Genomic DNA, 21,049 nt, shown 5'->3' on the forward strand with positions numbered 1-21,049 from the left:
TATGCCGTCAGTTAAGACAGAAGTGGACACATGTCCTCTGGGAGCCTGGCAGGGAAGGCTTGTGTGGGGAGAGGAGGAATTTTCCTCCTTGTGTGCAAACAGTATCCATTTTCTCTTGTTTCCAAAAGCTGATGATGTAACCAGCCCTTCATCCAGTCCTCCCCTCTGGCCTATTTTTAGCCTGGCCCACAGCATCTTAGACTTCAGACTTCCTTGCTCAGCGACCATGTAGGGAGGGTAGCATAGACTGAGGAAAGACAGAAGCCTGTCTGTTTGTCCCAAGGTGGAGGAGGGCAGGCTTAGGGAGGTGCTCTGGGCAGGGAGCAGACCTTAGCGAGGTGCTCAACCTCGGAGGCTGTATCCTGGCTCCCCCTGTCCGGGCTGCACATTGGTAAGGGTCTCTCAGCCATGCTTTGTTTGACTGGAGGAGGCATGGGGAAAATGGTGCTATGCGTCTCCACACTGCTAGAGGCCTGAGTTGCCTATGTAAACCTCTCTAGGGAGAAGCTGGGGCCTTGTCTTTGTTAGTATCCCAGATTGACCCAGCTTCCTGGAGCAGCCCCTCCCAATTGCACGGCTAATGTTGGGTGCCCAGATCCTGTGTGCTTAGTTCCTGTCTTTTCTTCTTTAGCTTCAACCGATGTCGGGGGTAACGTTCTCTACTTAGGGTCTGGTGTACGAGTAACACTGCAGTAGCGTTTCTTGCCTACGGGTTAGGTGTGTGTGCCTTTGTGCGGGGATATTTAACTGCTGAGCTCAGGCCCCACGTGTGTAAAAACTGTAATACCTGCACAGGCCTGTAGGGTGTGCTACAGAACACACAGCCGTCGTTATACAGTGTTTAGCATGGAGAGCTTGCTTCTTGGGGTGCAGAGGAGAGTCCTAAAGCCCAGCTTTGATATTCTTCTACCTTGCAGTAAACAGCTGAACCAGTAGTTGCATGGAGGAGGCATGTGTCCCCTACAGTACCGTGCTTGTGCCTCAAAGGTGTCCCTGTGACTAGCGACGGTCCACTGTCACATCACTCCTCCAATCTCTAGGCTGGGAGCTCCTTGAGGACAGACAAGGTTTTCCGAGGCATCTTTCTGCCCTGTGGGAATGATGGGGGGCTGGCTGGCAGCAGGAGGCTCTCTGACCATTTGTTCTTCTTGGCTGTTGCAGGTGGGAGGAAGAGCTGGCCAAATGTATGAACCTTCAGACCATGGTGGACACGCTGCAGGAGGTAAGGTTCTGGCAGGTTCCCAGCCAGAGCTAAGCTCACAGGCTAGCTGTGGGACCCTGATGGGGGCGCTGGAGAGATGGCTCAGTGGTTAAGAGCACTGGCTGCTCTTCCAGAGGTCCTGAGTTCAAATCCCAGCAACCACATGGTGGCTCACAACCATTTGTAATGGGATCTGATGCCCTCTTCTGGTGCGTCTGAAGACAGCTACAGTGTACTCACATACATTAAATAAATAAATCTTAAAAAAAAAAAATGAACCCTGATGGGAAAAGCTGGGCAGAGAGGCCCAGCTTAGCCTCTGCCCTGATCATAGGCACTGCAGGGCAGAAGAGCTAGGGGCTTGGCGAGGCTGGGTCTTACTAGGTGCCCAGGGCCACCTACTTCCCTCCTCAGCTTCTCAACTCCGCACATGCTGCTTGCGATAGGTGGTCCTCAGGTCCCTCTACCTTCCAACTGCAACTTCCTCGAGTTAGGACTGATGTCTTGGCGAGAGCGGGGGACACAGGGATCCCCCAACCCAAGATCAAAGGGCTCCCCTGTTGTTGCTCACTCTGGCTTCTCTGCATTCAGGGCTGCCCAACTCCTGCTCTTACATGGGGAACCGGAGCAGCACAACTTATTCTCAACCTGTTTTCCTTTCTTCTGTTTTCTGACACGTTGTCAAAACCAGCGACACCAAGACAAGGCAAAGCAGACACCATTTTTTTTTCAACTGGGTGTGGCAACTCTACCTGTAATTACTTGAGAGGTGGAGGCAGGAGGATGAGGGGTTCAAGGCCAGACCGGGATGCATAGTATGCTCCAGGCAGCTTGGGTTTATGAGACCCTAATGCAATAAAACAAAATCCTTTTTGAAGTTGGGCTGGAGGTGTGTCTTGGTGGCTAAGCACTTTTCCTATCTTGTGTGTGGCTCCAAGTTTAATCTCTAGCTCTGAGAAAAATTAAAAATTAGAATTAATTATAATTAAAAAAATTAAAATTACTAGCTAGGCCACGGTGGCACATACCTTTAGTCCTAGCTCTCGGGAGGCAGAAGCAGCTGTATGTCTGTGAGTTTGAAACCAGCCTGGTCTACAGAGCAAGTTCCAGGACAGCCTCTCGAAAACCAAACAACAACAGCAAAAGGAGTTTAAAGCCCTGCTCAGCTACCTAAGGAATTTGGTCCCCCTGTCCCCAATTATTAGAAAGAGGCAAATGTCCTCTTTTCTTTTATAGTAAAGTTTTTTTTTTTTTAACATATTCACAGTCAGATGTTGGAAAAGTTCACGAAATCACAAAGGATCAAAATTGTCTGCAGTTCTGCTTTCTGGTGTATCCGTTTGACGTGTGACCTCCCCCACCCCCACCCCCTCCTGATCACACCTCACATCCTAACTCACACCTTGGGATGCAGGTGTTACACTGACAGACACAAAGTTTCAAGGCCAAGGCTGGCCAGACATTGGCACCTGGTGGGTTGGGGGTTGACCTTGTATTTTTTTTTTAAAGTCTGGTCTTAAGCTAATTCTCCTGCCCATTTTCCTTTGCCACAAGTGACCCCCTGAAGTGTCACCGGGGCTCAGCAGCCAGAAGGGCTGAGGCACACAGTTGCTTAGCTTCCAGGTAGACATCTAGTGTCCGTGGCTCTGGGCCCAGGTATCCATCCTCTCGTCCCTTTAAAGCCTGCCTATCTCCATCCACCCGCAGGCAGCACAAGAAGCCGAGGCCATCCAGGAGGAGATGAACGAGAAGATCGAACGGCTCAAGGCCGAGCTGGTGGTGTTCAAAGGTCTCATGAGTGACGTAAGTGGTGTGGCGGTCACCCTAGGGGTCATGACCTCCCTTTCCCCATCATGCTTCATCACTCCGAGGCTCGAGCTCGGCTTCTACTTACAGTCGTGGCTGGCTGGTTTGTTCTGATGAGGGGTGCATCGGGGACCAGGAGCCTCCCCGCCTTCCCGACATTGCTTCCCTGTGTCTGAATAGAGTCGCTTTAACCCGCTGCTTAACCCATTGCCGCCCTCGGGGCCTGACATCTGTACGTGTTGCTCGACTCTCCCCAACTCGCCACGTGGCGGCGACCTTGGTGTCTGCAGAACGTAGGTGACTGAATGGTCTTGGCTGTGCCAACCCAAGAGACTTCGGGCTCAGGGAACCCGTCCTCCTGTTCGGTGTCCTTGTTAAGTTGGGAAGGACTCGTATGTTTGTCTTCTTGGCCATCTGGGGGCCCCTCTGAGCGATCAACCATGGGTGGAAATGTATGTTGGCAGCGTAGGCTTCCTTGACTCTGGGGCCTGAGTTTCTTGCCATCTTCAGGAAGCGGGGTTTGCCAGGAGAGCCCACCGAAAGGAGAAGGAGCCTGAATTTGGTGACTCAGCCTGGCTTAGCACCTGGCTTTCTGGGATATGCAGTTGAGTGTGGTTGGAAGAAGCTATGAGGCCTAGGTGGAGGCCACCTGGCTTCCCTACACTTGGGTGCAGGGGGAACCCTTGCTTTTTCTGTGTGACCCCTGCTGTCTGTCTGTCACCTGTGGCAGGATGAGAGAGAGAGAGAGAGAGAGAGAGAGAGAGAGAGAGAGAGAGAGAGAGAGCGGCCGAGGCAGGTACTCTAAGGGGAAGAGTGGGGCATGAGGATGGGAAGACAAGGGGAATCTTTGTGTGTGTGTGTGCGTGTGTGCTCACGTGGGCACATGTGTGTGCTAGGGAACTAAACCCAAGGCCTTGGCCTACCAAGCAGCACCGCAGCCTTGAAAGGATGTTTTCCAACAGTCACAGGCTTTGCTTGTCCTTCACTCAAACTAAACCAACATTGTTGGGCCCTGCAGCTCTAAGCGGGACCAGCACACATGGCCTCACATCTTCCCTCCTGAAGTCCCCATGTCCTGTCCCACCCTGAGTTGTGCCCACCAACCTCCCACCCTCAGGAAAGGCTCAACACCCTCCTCAACCAACTCCAGCGCCTGCCTGACCTCTAGGGTTCTCGCCACTCCTCTGAAGGCCCCTCACGCTTGCTCTGTCCCTTGCTCATGTAACCCTGCTGTCCTACAGGGCCTGCCTGACCCCTAGGGTTCTCCCCACTCCTCTGAAGGCCCCTCACGCTTGCTCCGTCCCTCGCTCATGTAACCCTGCTGTCCTCCCTGCAGCCCATGACAGACCTGGACACAAAGATCCAAGAAAAGGCTATGAAGGTGGACATGGACATCTGCCGCCGGATCGATATCACGGCTAAGCTGTGCGATGTCGCACAGCAGCGGAACTCGGAAGACGTGTCCAAGATCTTCCAGGTGACCAGGGCTGGCCCCGCTCACCTGTCTCTACCCCAAACCTCTTAGAGCAGCCCTGAGCTCCACCACACCCTGTCAGCTCCTTTTCCCCTCCATATCTCACTCACCTGGATCCTGAGAGTCACCTGACCTCACCTAGGGAAACAGGACTTGGGGATTTGTAATTAGAGCCGAGGAGACTGAGGACAGGCTGAGAAGGCACATGGCAGATCTCCTGGTCTCCAGGACGTGTTCTCAGGTCTACCCTGTGCCCATTGCTTCTCATGCAGCCTCTTTGTCTGAGATTCCACATTGGCCCATGGTGGGGAAGCCCTGACAAGATTGGGTACCAATGGGCAGTTCTGGAGAGGGACGGGTGTGGTCCTGTTAACAGAGGGTGTGTGCCATTCTCAGAAGTCTTGGGTCATAGTTTGGCTTGTGCTTTAGCCCAGGGCAGTGCAGTGTGTTGTTGCTTTCTGTGTGTGACTCTGGACATAGTCGTGGGAGGCCCCCCAGGGCTTTCTCCATCTCCTGCTTTCTTGCTGGGGACTGATCCATCCGGGGAGCTACGCAGCCCTCATTTGCACTAGTGTTTTCTGCTTGGAGCAGAACTTGGTGAACCCTCCATGCCTCTGCACGTGAGAGGAAGGTTCTGGAAGCATGCAGCTCTTTTGGCCTTTGTCAGGGTTTCTTGGTCCTTCGGGCTGGCTTTGAGACATCTCAGGTGATGGTGCCCTCATCTGGCCTATCCTTGTTCCAAATCATGGGGCTGCTTTTCTGGTGATGGGTGAGCCGAGCTGGCCCAGTCACTAGGCAGGACTTGGTCCCTGTGTCTGCGTTCTCCACCCTGCATGCCTCACACCTCATGCTTTCTGCTAATGCTGCCTGCTTTGTAGAGGACCCATGCAACTCCCTGCAGTGGTGGCTGGTCCCAGCCATATCCCATCCACTCCTCGGGACAGTGGTTCCCTCCCAGACTTACCCCTATGCTTCACCCCAGCCAAGCACCCTTGTTACCATGGTCTCTTCCTTCCCTGACCAGGTGGTCCCCAAGAAGAAAGATCGTAAGGTGGCTTCAGATGATGACATCTCCGAGCAGGATGGGGAGGTGAATCGGTTCTCAGATGAGGAGGTCGGTTCCATGAATATCACGGATGAGATGAAACGCATGTTTAACCAGCTGTGAGTACCCAAGATGCCCAGCCAGGGTCACGTGTTCTGAAAGAGTTTGGATTCTGTGTGTGTGTGTGTGTATGCACACACATGCACAAAAGCCAGCAGTGGTCAGCTATGCATGTCATTTCTCGGGCACTACTCACCTTGTTTCTTGGAGTGTCTCATTGGCTTGGGGTTTCCTGGTTACGTAGGTGGCTGGCCAATCGCCCCAGAGGTCTCCCTGTATTCCTTCCCAGTGCTGGAGTTACAAGTGCACGTCACCAGACCAGGCTGTCCTTGAACCCACAGGTCCACCTGTGCCTCTGCCTCCTGAGTGCTGGAATTAAAGGCATGTGCCACCACCACCTGACTCCATGCCTGGCTAGTTAGCGTGTGTGCTGGGGATTGAACTCAGGTCCTCAGGCTTGCAAGGCAAGCATTTTGCTCACCAAGCCATACTTCCAGCCTCTGGATTCATTTTTTTTCTTTTCCTTAATGTATTTATTTATTTTAAAATTTCATATCTATTTTCATTGTATGAATGTTTTGCCTGCATGTATGTCTGTTTGCCACGTGTGAGAGCCTGCTTTCTGTGGAAGTCAAGTAAGACATCAGATCCCCTGGAACAGGAGTTACAGAAGGTTGTGAGCCACTGTGTGGGTGCTGGGAACCAAACCCAGGTCTTCTGCAAGGGCAGCCAGTGCTCTTAACTGCTGACTCATCTCTCCAGCCCCCATTTTATTATTCTTTTAATTTTATGTGTATGGGTGTTTTGCCTGCATGTATGTCTGTGGACCATGTGTGTTCCTTGTGCCTATGGAAGGCAGAAGAGGGCATTCGATCCCCAAGGACTGGAGTTAGAGTTATGAGCCACCATGTAGGGTCCCAGTTGAACTTGGATCCTCTAAAAAAGCAACCGATTCTCTTAAGCATTGAGCCATTTTTCCAACCATTGGATTTTTTTTTCCCTGAGCAGGGTTTCTCTGTGTAGTCCTGGCTGTCCTGGAACTCACTGTGTAGACCAGGCTGATCTCGAACTCAGAGAAACGCCTACCTCTGCCTCCTGAGTGCTGGGATTAAAGGTGTGCACTGCCAGCTGCCATCCTCCCCACAGGGCTGGATTCCGTGTAAACAGTTTGGGGTGCTTTCCTGTTTTAAACCTCTCTTTGGAGGCTCGAGACCAGATATATTTCATGGCACCATCCATAGCTGGGTATCCAGTGCCTGCTGTATGGAAATGTACCCATGATGTCACCTGCTATCCCCTTGGTCCTATGGAACACCCCCACCCAGACAGGTGTAGGGGGTGATCATTTCAACCAGGATTGTCCTTCCTTGCCCAAGAGATGAAAAGGTCAGGCTTCTCCTCCCTCTTTGTATGTAGAGTCTGCCTGATGAGTTCATGAATCCTGGAAGGGCCAGTGGCATGGTGTCACCTTGGTAGGCTTTCCCAGCCATGGAGTACACACACCCATCTTCCAGTCTCAGTGGGCTGTTGAACTGACCCTCACATGGCTCATGGGAAGAGCCTTTTTTTTTTTAAGATTATTTATTATATATGAATACACTGTAGCTGTCTTCAGACACACCAGAAGAGGGTGCCAAGATCACATCACAGATGGTTGTGAGCCACCATGTGGTTGCTGGGATTTGAACTCAGGGATCTCTGGAAGAGCAGTCAGTGCTCTTAACCACTGAGCCATCTCTCCAGTCCCCATGAAGAATCTTCATAGTCACCAAGTGTCCTCACTTTTGCCAAGCAGTCAAGGTCATTGTTAACCTTCGAAGGCTCTGAAGAGGCTCAACAGTGTATGACAGAGTTGGGACTTGGACCACAAGCTGTCACTCACTAGCACTCCCACACCAAGAGCTTCTAGCTGAGCAGCAGAGTCTGGCCTGGGTCAATAGGTGATGGCCAGGCAGCTGGTTCCAGTCCTTGGAAGCGCTGTGTGTGTGTGTGTGTGTGTGTGTGTGTGTGTGTGCGCGCGCGCGCTGTCTGTGTGTGTCTGTGTGTATGTGTGTGTGTGCTGTGTGTGTGTGCATGCTGTCTGTATGTGTGTGTGCATGTTGTCTGTATGTGTGTGTGCATGTTGTCTGTATTTGTGCTGTGTGTGTGTTGTCTGTGTGCCTGTGTATGTGTGCTGTGTGTGTGTGTGTGTGTGTGTGCACGCGCACATGCTGTCTGTATGTGTGTGTGCATGCTGTCTGTGTGGGCTGTGTTTGTGTGGGCGTGTGTGGGTGTGAGCGTGGCACGCGCATGCACACCCCTGAGTGCTGTCTGTGTGCAGGCTCAGTGACATCATACTGGTAGCTTAGACTTTGTCATTGCCAGAAATCCACACGTGCCACCCTTCAGGACAACTTACCAAATCATAGAGAGAACTGGTGTGCCAAAACCTATTGACTATATTGTCTTGGTGGCGCTGTGGCCGTGGCCTACTTGGTGCTTTGTTCTGAGCTCTGATCCATTTTTAACTTGAATACATATGGTACCCCAAGGTGGGATGGGGTGAGGACACTGGGTGAGCCAAGGCTGGGTGCCCCCTGCTCTCAGGCACCTAGACTCTGAAATCTCAGTTCTGTCACTGCTGGTGGCATCTAACTGTCACACCACCGGAAGCACTTTAGGGCACACAGTAGGGCAGAGCCAGGCCCACATCCATGGTTCAGCACTATTGTCCTGCTTGGAAGAGGTGTCCGTCTTCTGTCTGCTGCCCCACTGTTCCTGTCTGCTGGATCTTTGGCTTTAGTTGGGTGCTCAGGACGAGCAGGATGGAGTTGGGAGTTTCTCCCTCAGACCTCCCTTCAGACAGACCCAAGACAAGGCTTGACATTTGCTATCGATCATGCCAACGACACCTTGCCTATTGGTTCTTCTTTCAGCCTGAGTATCCCTCCAGATCTCACGTCCTCATTTCTGCTGACAAGAGGGCATTCTCCTACCCCCACCTCTTTTGGTTTTGTTTTTGAGAGAGGGGTTCGTGTAGCCCAGGCTAGCCTCAAGCTTGCTATATAGTCTAGGGTAACCTTGAACTTCTGATCTTCCTGCCTCCACCCCTTGAGTACTAGGACCCATGCCTCATTTATGCGGTGCTGGGGAATCAAACCCAGCCTCCCACACCACCCCCATTCATGATAGGCAAGTGCTCTCAACTGAGATGCATCGTAGGCTTTCAAAAATAAGTGTGGCTTGGGTCCAGGACTTGCCAATGTTGTGCTGGGAATTCCTGAGTTCGAATCATTCTTTGATGTGCAGACACCCCAAATCTCCTTCATTTTGTTGAATAAAAGAGCTCCTCAGAAGAAATCAATTATCCGTGTTTTCATGAAGTCCCCAGGGAATTGCTAATCTGGTCAGAAAGGAGGTGCAGAGCAAAGGTACCCATCCAGAGAGCTGAGTTGGGGCGCCTTTGGCGAGGGCTCCCTCTCGGGTGTGAAAAAGCGTTCAGTTATGAGTAATGGAGAAGTTGACCCCTCATGTGGTGGGCACCAGAGCAGTGACGGGGTTCAGTGTCTAATTAGATTTGTCTGGCTTTAAAGTTGCCTAAGTGAAAAAAAAATTCTTTGATCATCCTAGTTGGTGTTAGCAACTGATTCAGTGGTTTTTTTTTTTTTTTTTTTTTTAAGAGTTTCCACCTGATATTTCCTTGAGCCCTAGGCCCAGCTTGGTGGTTACTCCTACCCCCACCTCCCCACCCCCACCCCACCCCACCCCCCAGCCAGTTTTAGCGAGGCCTTTGAATGGCACACCCGTGTCAGAACTCTGCTTTGTTTTGATCCAAATCAGTAGCTTGGGCTTCAGACCAAGGCGGAGAGGATTTTCAACATCCTTCCCAAGTCTCCGGGTGAGGGTGGGGGCTCTTTCCGTTTCTGCTCTCATCCATCTTCCTGTCTGTTCTGGCTAGCCATCCCTCAGTGGGGCTTTCCTTCAGAGCTCAGATGCTGGAAAGGAAGTGCAGTCAGTAGTGGACTATGCGATGGACCCCAGAGGCTCAGAATCGCCTCCTTCTCCAGTAAACCCTCCAAGCTTATTTCCTGACTTACGGGCGCCGCCTAGAGGTTAATACAAGAATTCAAGACTTGCTACTGGGCAAGGGAACAAACCTGGACTACCTCTAGGGGGCGCTCTAGGAAGCCAGCCGCGCCCCGCCCCACCCCCCACCCCCTTTTTTTAAAAATCGGAAATCCCTATTTCTCTGTCTTTTGGCCCCTAATGCATACCTTTGTTGAATGAGGCAGAGTGGAGCACCAAAAAGAGCCAGGAAAGAATGGAGGATGGGGAGGCATAGTCAATGGGGGAATTCTGGAATGGAAGTCTGCAGTCCTGTGACACTGACGTGATGTAAACTTAGAGGCCTAGGGCTGGAGAGATGGCGCAGCAGTTAAGAGTGCCGGCTGGGAGCTGGGGATTTAGCTCAGTGGTAGAGCGCTTACCTAGGAAGCGCAAGGCCCTGGGTTCGGTCCCCAGCTCCGAAAAAAAGAAACAAAACAAAAAAAAAAAAAAAAAAAAAAAAGAGTGCCGGCTGTTCTTCCAAAGGACCTGGGTTCAATTCCCAGCAGGTCACAACTATCTATAACTCCAGTTCCAAGGGATCTGATACCCTCACATACAGGATACAAGCAGGCAGAACACTAATACGCATGAAATAAAAATAAAAAACATTTAAGAAAGAAAGAAACCCATAGTTAAAAAAAAAACAACAAAACCCTCAGAGCCTGGCATGGTGGCACAAACCTGTAATCCCAGGATTTTTTTTTTTTTTTTTTTTTTTTTTTGGTTCTTTTTTTCGGAGCTGGGGACCGAACCCAGGGCCTTGCGCTTCCTAGGTAAGCGCTCTACCACTGAGCTAAATCCCCAGCCCCAATCCCAGGATTTTTTTTTGTGTGAAATTTTTTTTGTTGTTTTTGTTTCTTTTGAGACATGGTTCCTCTGTAGCTCTGTCTGGCTTAGAACTTGCCATGTAGTCCACGCTGGCCTGGAACTATCAGAGATCCACCTGCCTCTGCCTCCTGAGTGCTGGGATTGAAGGTCTGCACCACCATATCCAGCAGATGGAGACGTTTTTAAGGGGCCCTCAGTTGGAGTAATCTGTGCATCTTGGGAACCAGACCTGGGCAGAACCACATATAACTACTTTCTAGCTAACAGGAAAGACTCTGGTTACTTGGATTTTTCACTTAAGTCCAGTGTTAGCACATATCCATTCAGAAGGACACCCAGTCTTCCCCGAGTCTCAGTCTGCTGACCGGTAACATGAAACTAATAAACACACTACCCTCCAGGTTTGTGGCTGTTTTTAATTGGCTTCCAAAGCTGTAGGGAAGCAGCAGAGCTGGGTAGCAGCCCTGCCTCTGTCTGGCTTTGGGCAAGCATGCTTCTTCCTGGGCTATGCTTTCCTCATCCGCAAGATGTCAGGAACATGGCTGCATTTGCCTTGCTCTCAACATGGGGGCGGGGCAACTACTCTTCTTTTGAGAGAGAGAGAGAGAGAGAGAGAGAGAGATTGAGATTTATTTTTCTTATTTTTTTTTTATTCTTGAGATTTATTTATTTTATGTATGCAAGTACACAGTAGCTGTCTTTGGGCAGTAGAACCCATTACAGATGGTTGTGAGCCATCCCGATGTTGCTGAGACTTGAACTCAGGACCTCCGTAAGAGCAGCCAGTGCTCTTAACCACTGAGCCATCTCTCCAGCCCCTTTGAGGGAGATGAGAAAAAAAGATGTTGTTATTGATGTGCTTGAATGTTTTGCCTGCATCTGTCTGTGCCCCATGTGCATGAGTGCCTGTGGAGTCCAGGAGAGGGTGTTGGGGCCCCTGGAACCAGGGTTCATAGACAGTGTGAAGCTGCCATATGGGTGCTGGGAATGGATCTCCAGTCCTCTGCAAGAGCAGCAAGTGCTCTTCATGGCCTAGCCTTCTCTCCAGCCCTCTGAAGATTTTTTTGGGCAAGGTTTTATACCATAGCTCAAGCAGATTGGAACTCACTATATAGCCTGGGCTGGCCTTGAATTTGACCCTCCTGTCTCATCCCCCTCAATTCTGGAGTTGCACACAAGCACACACTCTTAATCTAAAACTACTAATTGCACAGATGCACTCTGCATTCCGAAAGACTAAAGTTCTTTTGAGTAAGACAATTTGACCCTTTGCCTATCACCCATCTTTATGAGATCTCCTATGGCTGCACAGTCACTGGGGAAGGTGCCCCTTTCTCTCCTCTGTATGCACCCTAGGGGCCTGGCTTCTGTTCAGTCATGCCCTCTGATGTCACCCATAGGCGGGAGACCTTTGATTTTGACGACGACTGTGACAGCCTGACGTGGGAGGAGAATGAAGACACGTTGCTGCTATGGGAGGATTTCACCAACTGTAACCCAACCATTGACCTGCAGGGCGAGGTGAACACAAGACCTGCTTTCTCTGGGGGAGCCTCTTTCACAGGATCCCTCACCCTTGCCTTTCCATGCAGCCTCTTATCCCCAGCTAAACTATCCCTTCTATCTCCCCAGCAAGAAGAAAACTTGGGCAACTTGATCCATGAGACCGAGTCCTTCTTCAAGACCAGAGACAAGGAGTACCAGGAGACGATTGGCCAGATTGAGGTAAGCACTCAAGCCACGGGGTCTGCTACGGAGTCTCCCAGGGGCCTCATAGATGAGATCCTGGGTGATCAAATGCTCAGGGAAACGCAAGCTTGTAAAATGGGCCAAGTTAGGGCCTGGAGTTAGAAGCCTGGCACTGCAAACCTGTTCTTATTAGGGTGTTAGTTTCCTAATCTGTAAAGTCAGGCAGCGGTTCCTGCCTCCCCTAAAGAGGCTGAGGCAGGAGAGAGCCAGTAACAGGCTTACCCATTGCCTAGCATCATTTGGCGTCCCTCAGAAGCCAGCCAACCTGTGGTCATCCTTACTTCCTCCTTGTTACAGGGACCAGGTACCCATACAGAGGAGGAAATCATGTCCAAAGAGGCCAGGTCACTTGCCCACAGTTTCCCAGGCAGGAGGCAACATTCATGCCAGTGTGCTTGGCCACTGCCATACAAGAGTTAGTGCTCTTCCTGTGCTGGAGAAGTCCAGAGCCCTCCCTCCTCCCTCCTCCCTCCTCCTTCCAGGCGTCACAGTACAGGCCCAGAGACATGAACAGTTTCCTTTTCCAGTCCATAGCAAGTTCCCCAGAGATGCTGAGTACACGGAAGTCCCCGGAATCAGATGGGGCTGAGATGGACAGACGACCTCTCTGGGGTTGCTAAGCAACCATTTTCCCTTTCGTCCAGAAGCACATCTAAAGAATATTGACTGGTGTACAGAGCATAAGGAAGGTTGATAAGACAAGGCAGGGCCTGGATGGCGCGGCCACCAAGGGATAGAGGAAGGCAGTTACTTGGCGGTTGCTGCGGGTAGTAACCTGAGGTGAAAGGTGCCCTCATCACCTTTATTCGTCACTGATTCCTTCTAGCTGGAGCTGGCCACAGCCAAGAGCGACATGAACCGGCACCTGCATGAGTATATGGAGATGTGCAGCATGAAGCGAGGCTTGGACGTGCAGATGGAGACCTGCCGGCGGCTCATCAAAGGTTCTGCCGACAGGTGCGGATGTGCGCATGCGCCCCAGGGCTTCCGCAGTGGGTGGGGGCTTTACCGAAACTGCCTCGTGCAGCTTCTCTACACTTTCATTTTTCCATCCTCTGTCTGTGCTCCCATCCATCCATCCATTCACTTCAACAAGCATACCTACTATGTGCTAGGTGACCTACTTTCACAAAGCTTCTGAGAAAAAAACCAAAAACAAACAAAAAACCCCCATACCAACACTAAAAAGCAAACCGACCCGCTGAACAGATAGTTGTCAAAGGCCCGCTGTGTGCAAGAGTGAGTTAGTGTTCTATTGCTGTGATGAACACTATGACTGAAGGCAAGTTGGGGAGGAAAGGGTTTTCTTGGCTTACACTTCCACATTATAGACCATTCATTACTGAGGTAAATCAGGGAAGGAATTTTGGACCAGGAAATTGTGCAGGCCGTGGAGGACTGTTGTTTACTAGTTTGCTTTCCGCGGCTTGCTCAGCCTGCATTGTATACCACCCAGGACCACCTGTCCGGAGTGGCATCCCCCGCAGTGGGCTGAGATCTCTCTGACGTCAATCATTAATTAAGACTGAAGGCCAGTCTGATGGCGGCGTTTTTCTTAACTGACGTTCCTTCTTCCCAGTGACCTGGAGGTTTTTTTTTTTTTTTTTTTTTTGGTTCTTTTTTTCGGAGCTGGGGACCGAACCCAGGGTTCCTAGGCAAGCGCTCTACCACTGAGCTAAATCCCCAGCCCCAGACCTGGAGTTTTTAATGGGCACCACTATGTGCTTAGACCAGGAATGATGGTTACAGAAGGGGGACCCACGACCCCCCACCACCACACAAACACACTCCCAAAGAGAAGCCACATGCTACAATAAGCATTTGGCTAGGGCAGAGGTCCCAAGGACCGCCAAGAGCCAGAGGCAGCTCACAGAACCTACAGGCACTCGGGCAAAGTGTACCTTTGCTGGGATCTCCGGGCAGGAGCCCCTCAGGGCAGATTCCACTTGGTTCTTGCTTTGTTGTTGCTGAGTGGAACCCAGAGCTTTGTGCATTCTAGACAAATGTTTTGCTCACCCCAGACCCTTAGGGTAGGTTTTTAACAGGTGTGACTGCTCAGAGCTCCTGGCCCCGGGCCGTTATGGCTGCTCTCTGAAGGTCTCCCGTTTCTTCCACTCTATGCAGGAATTCACCGTCTCCCAGCTCTGTGGCCAGCAGTGACTCAGGAAGTACAGATGAGATCCAGGATGACCTGGAGCGGGAGGCGGACGTGGAGCCCATGGTCAGCTGATGGCGGAGGCCGGACGCTCCTGGTGGTCTTGGTGATGGGGCCCAGCCTCCTCTCCCCACTGAGCCATGAGGGCTCCTCGACTTGGGCTCCAGTCCTCGACACACAGACTTCTGTCCTCCCTTCTCCGGAGGCCCAGCGGGACCGCTGCTTCCTTCCTTCCTCCACCACCCACCCATGGAATGGTGCTGTCGATTTTTCTATTGTCCCCCCCCACACCACAAATGCAGACTTCTGTGCGTCGATGCAGTGCAATTGTGCCTTCTCCCTTAAGCTGAGCCACTTTGAGCTCCAAAGAATTCTTCCTAGCAGGTGTTTTTTTATACAAAACTAAGGTGAGGGTGGGGCCTGGGGGCGTGGTATCTTTTGGTTTTCTCCCTCCCACCTGCTCCTCTGATTGGACATGAGCTTTGCTCCCTCCCTCTGTCCCAAGATGACTTGCGGGAATCTGCCTTCCCGAGGAAGGAGACTATTTATCTCCAGGTCTGGGTGAGGAAGAGTCCACAATCCTTTCTCACCCACCGAGACAGCGATGGGTGGAAGTGGAGGGAGGGAAGACCAATTTTTTTTTTTCTTCTTTTGGATCTAGTGGCGATGTGTGGGGAAAGGCACTGTGGGGGAAGGAAGAGCCTCACTGTGTTTAAACTATGCAAAAAAAAAAAAAAAACCACACAAAAAAACAAAAACTAAAAGCAGCTTGCCTTATATCACTGGGGAAGGCAGGTCCTCTCTCAGACTTCTGGGAACTGGGAGGGAGGCCAAGGTTAGCATGAGACCCTCATAGCCTCTGAGGGTGAGCGGTGGATTTGGGGGTGATACCAGTCAGTTTGCTGGTGAGGCCTGCATGCAATTCTGCAAGCCGGCCCACTGGATGGCTGGCTTTCTTGGGGACCTCTGTGGGGTGGGGTGGGTGGGCTGGTGGTCTTTTATTCTCCTGATGACTTGATGTTCTTTCCCGCTTCTCCAGTCACCTGCCAGGTCCCACGGTTGTAATTTCTCTGTGAGAAAGTATGAACAGGTCAGGCCTGGTATCTACTCTGACCCCCACGGCACCGTCTTGGTCCTCCGTTGTCCCTCTGGCTGGGGAAAAAAAGTTTTGTGAGGGAAGAGGGGGTCAGGTGGCGAGGCTGCTGGCGGTGGCTGGAGAGAAGCCTCAAGTGAGGACCATCCTCATTCATACCTGCTTTCCATACCCACTTGGCTGGACGCTGAGCCAGTGATTCCCCAAGGCTCCACCGGGCCTGAGTTAAGGGGCCATAAAGTAGAGCATCCGTCTAGTCTCAGCTGGGGACTCGCCTAGCAATGATCAGATTTTGTTTTTATTTCTTTCCTTATTTTTGTGTCCACTCTAGTGGTTTTGATGGCCTATGTTGTTTTTATTGACCCAGAGGCTCCCCCTGGAGGTCAAAGGAACAAAATGTCCCCAGGGATCAGAACCCATGGCCCTCTGAGGCATGTGTGTGAAAGGGCAGAGGACTCCGGAGCCATACCGACCCTCCTCTGCATCCTTCCGTTTCTCTCTACGTGGTCCCATCACCTGTTTTGCATTTAGAACCAGTGTACATAGTAGGCTTATGTATGGACAGAGAGGTGAGAGAATGTGTTTGTTGGTGACTAATGTAATTTATCAGAATTTGGTGGCCTTTCTTTTGTGTGTTTTCCATGGTGTGGGGAGGGGTTTCCCACTGGTCCCCGTGCAGCCTGTCTGCAGGGGTTCACGTATCATCTCTTGATGTCCAAACAGTCCCTTCTGGCAGGTACTTGGAGGGACAATAGTTTGGGATGAGACATAGCCCCTCTTCTCACCCCCCCATCCTTTCTTGCCAACCCCTCCCCTCCTTTTTTTAAAGGTTACAGGGTTCACTCGCTTCTGGTTATTATTATTGTGTGTTATTGATATTATTGTTTTGTTTTTATTTTAACCAAAGGGTATCAGAGCCAGATGGGTCTGAACCTTAGCTGCTGTAAAGATTTCCGTTTCTATGAGGGCAGGAAGATGGCTGCCCTCGTGGGTCTCCTTGGCTGAGGCTGGGGAAGGCGCCCATCCAGCGATAAAGAGATAGAGGCTGGGAGTCCGGCAGGCAGAGTAGAAGCCGGCCCCCGAGTCTCGTTCTTCAAGGTGGTGGTGGGCTGACACATAGCTCTAGAGTTAAGACAGTAAGCAACAGTATAAACATTTGTGGTGATGGGGAAGTTGGTGTTCTGTGGTATTATTTTATTTCCCAACTGTATAGATAGGTCATTTGTCCAGGGTGTATGAGAAAGGCAGGCTCCTGTGGCTTCCTTCTTCCTGACTTTCGAAGTCTGCTTTCCCCTGGGGGTTGAGGCTTTGAGGCAGGAGGATGAGGGGAGGGGAGCAAAGATGTGGTAGGCCTGCGTCCTGGCTGGGTCTGGGCTCCGGGCCTGGCCTCCTCTTTGTGTTTGTTTTGATTTGTTCGTTTCTTAGTTCGTTGCCAGTGGGTCCTGCTTGTGCCCCCACAGCCTGCTGCTCACTGGGGCAGCGCCTGCCCAGTCTGGACGAACTCGTCCATCCTTGTGAACATGTGCATACTTCCTCTTGACTTTTCTATTTCTGAGCCCAGTGTCATATTGACACTGGTGGTTCAGGGCTTCTCAGATGGGCTCCCCGTGTTGCCCCTGCTCATGCTCCTAGTTTGGGGGTCACATACACAGGCCCAGCAGGGAGACAGCATCCTTTTAGGTCCCTGGTTGGTCATGAAATATACACATGCGTGTACACACACACACACACACACACACACACACACACACACTCCGCTCTGACTCCAAAGGAGAAAGATGGGGAGGAGGTTCCACCTCCTCACCGTGGCAGTGTGTCTGGAAGGCATGTCCACTTAGGACTCTGTTCTGTGGGTAGAACTCAGACGTCCTACGGAGTGTCAAACCACTTTGACTTTAGGGTGGGGATGGGTTAAGGGATAAGATAAGGTGTAACTTAAGCTAAATGTATTCTATTTATAAAGCAAGAGACTGTATTTTTATGAAAGGAAAAGGTTTTTAATCTAGGGTAGGCCGTCATGGTGGCACAGCATTTTGCTGTGGCTAAGATACCGTCCTGCTCATTGACTCCCGTGTGTGCTCATCAGTCACCCCTCTCCTCGGCTCGCCTTCCATCGTCAGCAACATCTGCACACAGCTGGGGCAGGAATATGTTGTCCTTTCCCAGCCCACGGCTCCTCAGAAGTCTTGGGAGGAAACTGGGGTGGGGAGGGCGGGTGGACTGCAGAAAACTGAGGTGAGGGAGAGGTGCTTCAGAAGTAGGTTCTGATTAGTCACCCCAAGTCCCCTCTGGCCAGACCTGCTTCCATTCAGCTGTGTGGAGAGAGTAGGAGGGAAGTTCTGTGGGGCTGGGGAACACAGGACTCCTTTGGGGCTTAGGGGCTTACTATGTGTGAAGTTGTCAGGCAGCTGGAGCAGGCACAGAAGGGACCCCGATGCTCAGAGCTCAGCCCTGTCTGTGTCTACTCCAGGTCAAGGTCAAGCTTGGTTTTAGATGAAGGACCAGGAAACTGGAGGCTCTCCTCAGACATACAGTCTCTCTGGGAAGGGATTTCCAGGCTCAGCGTGGGCTGTGTGTGAGTCTCAGGCAAATGCCTCACCTTTCCAGTTCCTTCCCAAGCCCGGAAGAGATGTGAATTCCCCACCATGACATGACCCCTTTCCGCACATTGTAGCATCTACCTGGTTTTTAGTCCCACCCTACCCACCGTTGCTGTGTCTGTCAGCTGGGTCTGAAAATCACCGGGAGGGGTTTGTACTCATAAAAAGACTACTGACCCTACCAGAAAACCAACCTGTTTACTGTACTGTTGTAAATACTGTGCCCTTTATATCCTGTATATTGGCTTCTTTGGAATAAAGTAAAATGTCTTAGAACACACGGTGTATGCTTCTTTGTGTCCTGATGGTTGTGGGAGGGGTAAGAAGACTAAAGCAAACTTATTAACCAATCAGTGATAAGATAGGGAACTACCTATTTGCATGGTACAGTAAGATCTCCCTGAATGTCAGGCAGGGGTGGCTCACATCTTTAATCCCAGCACTCAGGAGGTAGATCTCTATAAGTTCAAGGACAGCCAGGTCTACAAAGCCAGTTCCAGGACAGTCACAAATCCTGTCTTGAGAAACCAGATAACAACAAACAAAAACAAAAAACCTCCCAGAAGGAAACAAGGCAGGAAGAATTAGACAGAAGAGACCCAGAGGGACCCCAGGCTAATTGGCATTGCCTGGTCTGAAGTTGAGGTCCCACCAACTACAAAGCTCCCATTTCACAGACATCTCCAGAATGTTTACAAGCAGCACCTGCTGGATTCTGGTTTGATACTGTCTACTGTTAACAGTCACTTTATTTATTTATTTATTTTGGCTTGGGCTGTTCATTCTGTGTTGGCCCTGGGGGTGAGGGGCAGCGGGGCAGCACAGTCCCTAGAGAGTCAGCTGAGCTTGACAGCCTCAGAGGTATCTTTGAGGTCAACAATGGGAGGGCAGGAAGTAAAGTGCTTGCAGGGCCCTCTGTCCCAGCTACCCTCCTTGCTCCAGACACTCCTAGATGTGCAAACAGGACTCTCCGAGGTGACCAGCCAGGCTGGGGTGAGATGCTGTCCCGACGCCCCTAGGGCCGGGAGCCCAGACAGGGTGAGCCCAGAACCAACTGTCCACTGATTGTCTGCTTGTCTCTTCGGTGGCCCTGGAGCTCTGCCTGGCATTGGGCTGTGGTCCAGGATGGGCCTCACCTGCAGAGTCGCTGCAGCTGCTCTCCACAAGGTTCTGCCTGTACAATGCCTCCTTCGCAGCCTCCTTGCTTCCACCATAGCCGAGGTGCTGGGCAGCTGTGGCCTCACTCCACTGTGAACTGCCGCTTCCAAGGATGGAGAGAAACTTGGTCATATCTAGGAAGCACCCCTTTCCTAGTCAGATCTCCCAGAGTGTTTTAAATGGTGTAATTGGCAGGAAAGGGAGAAGACCAGGGTGATGGGTGTTCAAGGCGGATATTGTTATCCCATTTTACAGAAGAGGAAACTAAGGCCCATAGAGTCCATATGGGATAGTTTTTATGTCAGCTTGACATGAGCTGGTGGCATCTGAAGGAGGGAACCAAAATTGAGAAGACTCCTCTAAAAGACCAGGCTGTGGGCAAGCCTGGGGGGCTTTTCCTTTTTTCCCCTATTTTATTTATTATTGTTGTTATTATTACCATCATTATTGTAGTCCGTTTGAGACAAGGGTTCTCCGTATATACTGGAACTCACACTGTAGACTAGGCTAGACTCGAACTCAGAGATCTGCCTGCATCTACCCCCCAAGTGCTGGACATAAAGACACTGTACTACCACTGCTCAGTTCCTTGGGCATTTCCTTAATTAGTGATTGATGTGGGAGGACCCAGCCCATTCTAGGTGGTCCAACATCTGGACTGGTGATCCACCCAGCAAGGCTGAGCAAGCCAGTAAGCAGCGCCCCTCCATGGCTTCTGCATCAGCTCCTGCCTTCAGGTTCCTATCTCAGTGATGACCTGAGAATTTGCAAATGTAAACCCTTAACTCCCCTCTTGCTTTTTGGTCATGGTGTTATTTTTTAGGTGAATTTGCCTGCTGTGGTATCAAACTAGAATTGGACAGAAGGGACCCCAAAGTAAATACGCTGGTTACATTGTCAGAGACATAGAAATACAGTATTAGAATAAGGTAGGGGGTTGGGGATTTAGCTCAGTGGTAGAGCGCTTGCCTAGCAAGCACAAGGCTCTGGGTTCGGTACCCAGCTCCAAAAAAAAGAAAAGAAAAAAAAAAAAAAAGAATAAGGTAGGAAGGGGGGCTGAGGTGGCAAAGCCCTTTAATCCCAGCATTCTGGAGGCAGACAGACAGCTTGAATCTCTATAAATTCAAGGCCAGCGTGGTCTATAGAGTGAATTCCAGGACAGCCAAGGATGCACAGAGAAAACCCGTCTGGAAAAGTAAAACCAAACCAAACCAAAATAAATAAATAAATTAAAAAAATAAATAAACTAAAAAGACAAAAAGAATAAAGTAAGAAAACCCATAACAGTATCTCAGGAATACAGTGGTTCCCTCAGGCATCATCCTAAGAGCAGGCTTCAGAAGCCGTTGTAATACGTTTGAGTATTTATCAAACAATCTCTCAAGCAGAAAACTTTATCCGGGGGCAGAGGGACAGAGGCAGGAACAACTGGTTTTTGTGGCCAGAGGCTTGTAAGAAAAGGAAGAAAGAAGAAAAATAAATAAATAAAACGAAGAATGCTAAGTACAGGCCGGCTAGGGATTTATCGCGTACTGATACCAATCTGGAAGGAAGCAGGCCCAGGCAGCGGGCTTGGCCCTGAGCCAGGTTGGGAGGTGGGGAGTGGGGGGACAGATCAGGCTCCATCTAGGGTGGCAGACCCCCGGGTGGCGGTGGGAAGCTGGCCTTAGTGTGGTCCTGCGGGCCGGGGCAGAGTGATGGCCCGCAGGTGTCCAGCAAGGGCCGGGGACCCTTGCAGCACCTGTCGCATCGACCAGGTCCCCCGGCCCCTTCTACAAGTGAGCACGTGTTCTG

The 21,049-nt window shown here is 51.0% G+C and overlaps 1 protein-coding gene and 1 long non-coding RNA gene across 2 annotated transcripts in view; one reads left to right on the top strand and one right to left on the bottom strand.

The window, feature by feature from the left end:
- Positions 1 to 18,373, top strand: part of Iffo2 (intermediate filament family orphan 2) — a 45,771-nt gene extending 27,398 nt beyond the window's left edge. Inside the window, 8 exon segments of the mRNA NM_001134703.2 lie at positions 1,162 to 1,222; positions 2,909 to 3,004; positions 4,344 to 4,484; positions 5,506 to 5,645; positions 11,901 to 12,021; positions 12,133 to 12,225; positions 13,076 to 13,206; positions 14,374 to 18,373. Of these exon segments, the coding sequence (NP_001128175.2) occupies positions 1,162 to 1,222; positions 2,909 to 3,004; positions 4,344 to 4,484; positions 5,506 to 5,645; positions 11,901 to 12,021; positions 12,133 to 12,225; positions 13,076 to 13,206; positions 14,374 to 14,479 (889 nt within the window). The 3' untranslated portion in view covers positions 14,480 to 18,373.
- Positions 11,133 to 13,200, bottom strand: LOC148006127 (uncharacterized). Its single transcript, XR_015621278.1, has 2 exons — positions 13,050 to 13,200; positions 11,133 to 11,318 (listed from the first exon to the last, which is right to left on the bottom strand). It is a non-coding gene; the product is annotated as an uncharacterized LOC148006127 (long non-coding RNA).
- Positions 18,374 to 21,049: the final 2,676 nt, after the last annotated feature.

This window comes from Rattus norvegicus, chromosome 5 (genome assembly GCF_021556685.1).
Source record: "Rattus norvegicus strain SHRSP/BbbUtx chromosome 5, alternate assembly SHRSP_T2T, whole genome shotgun sequence".
Classification (NCBI taxonomy): Eukaryota; Metazoa; Chordata; class Mammalia; order Rodentia; family Muridae; genus Rattus; species Rattus norvegicus.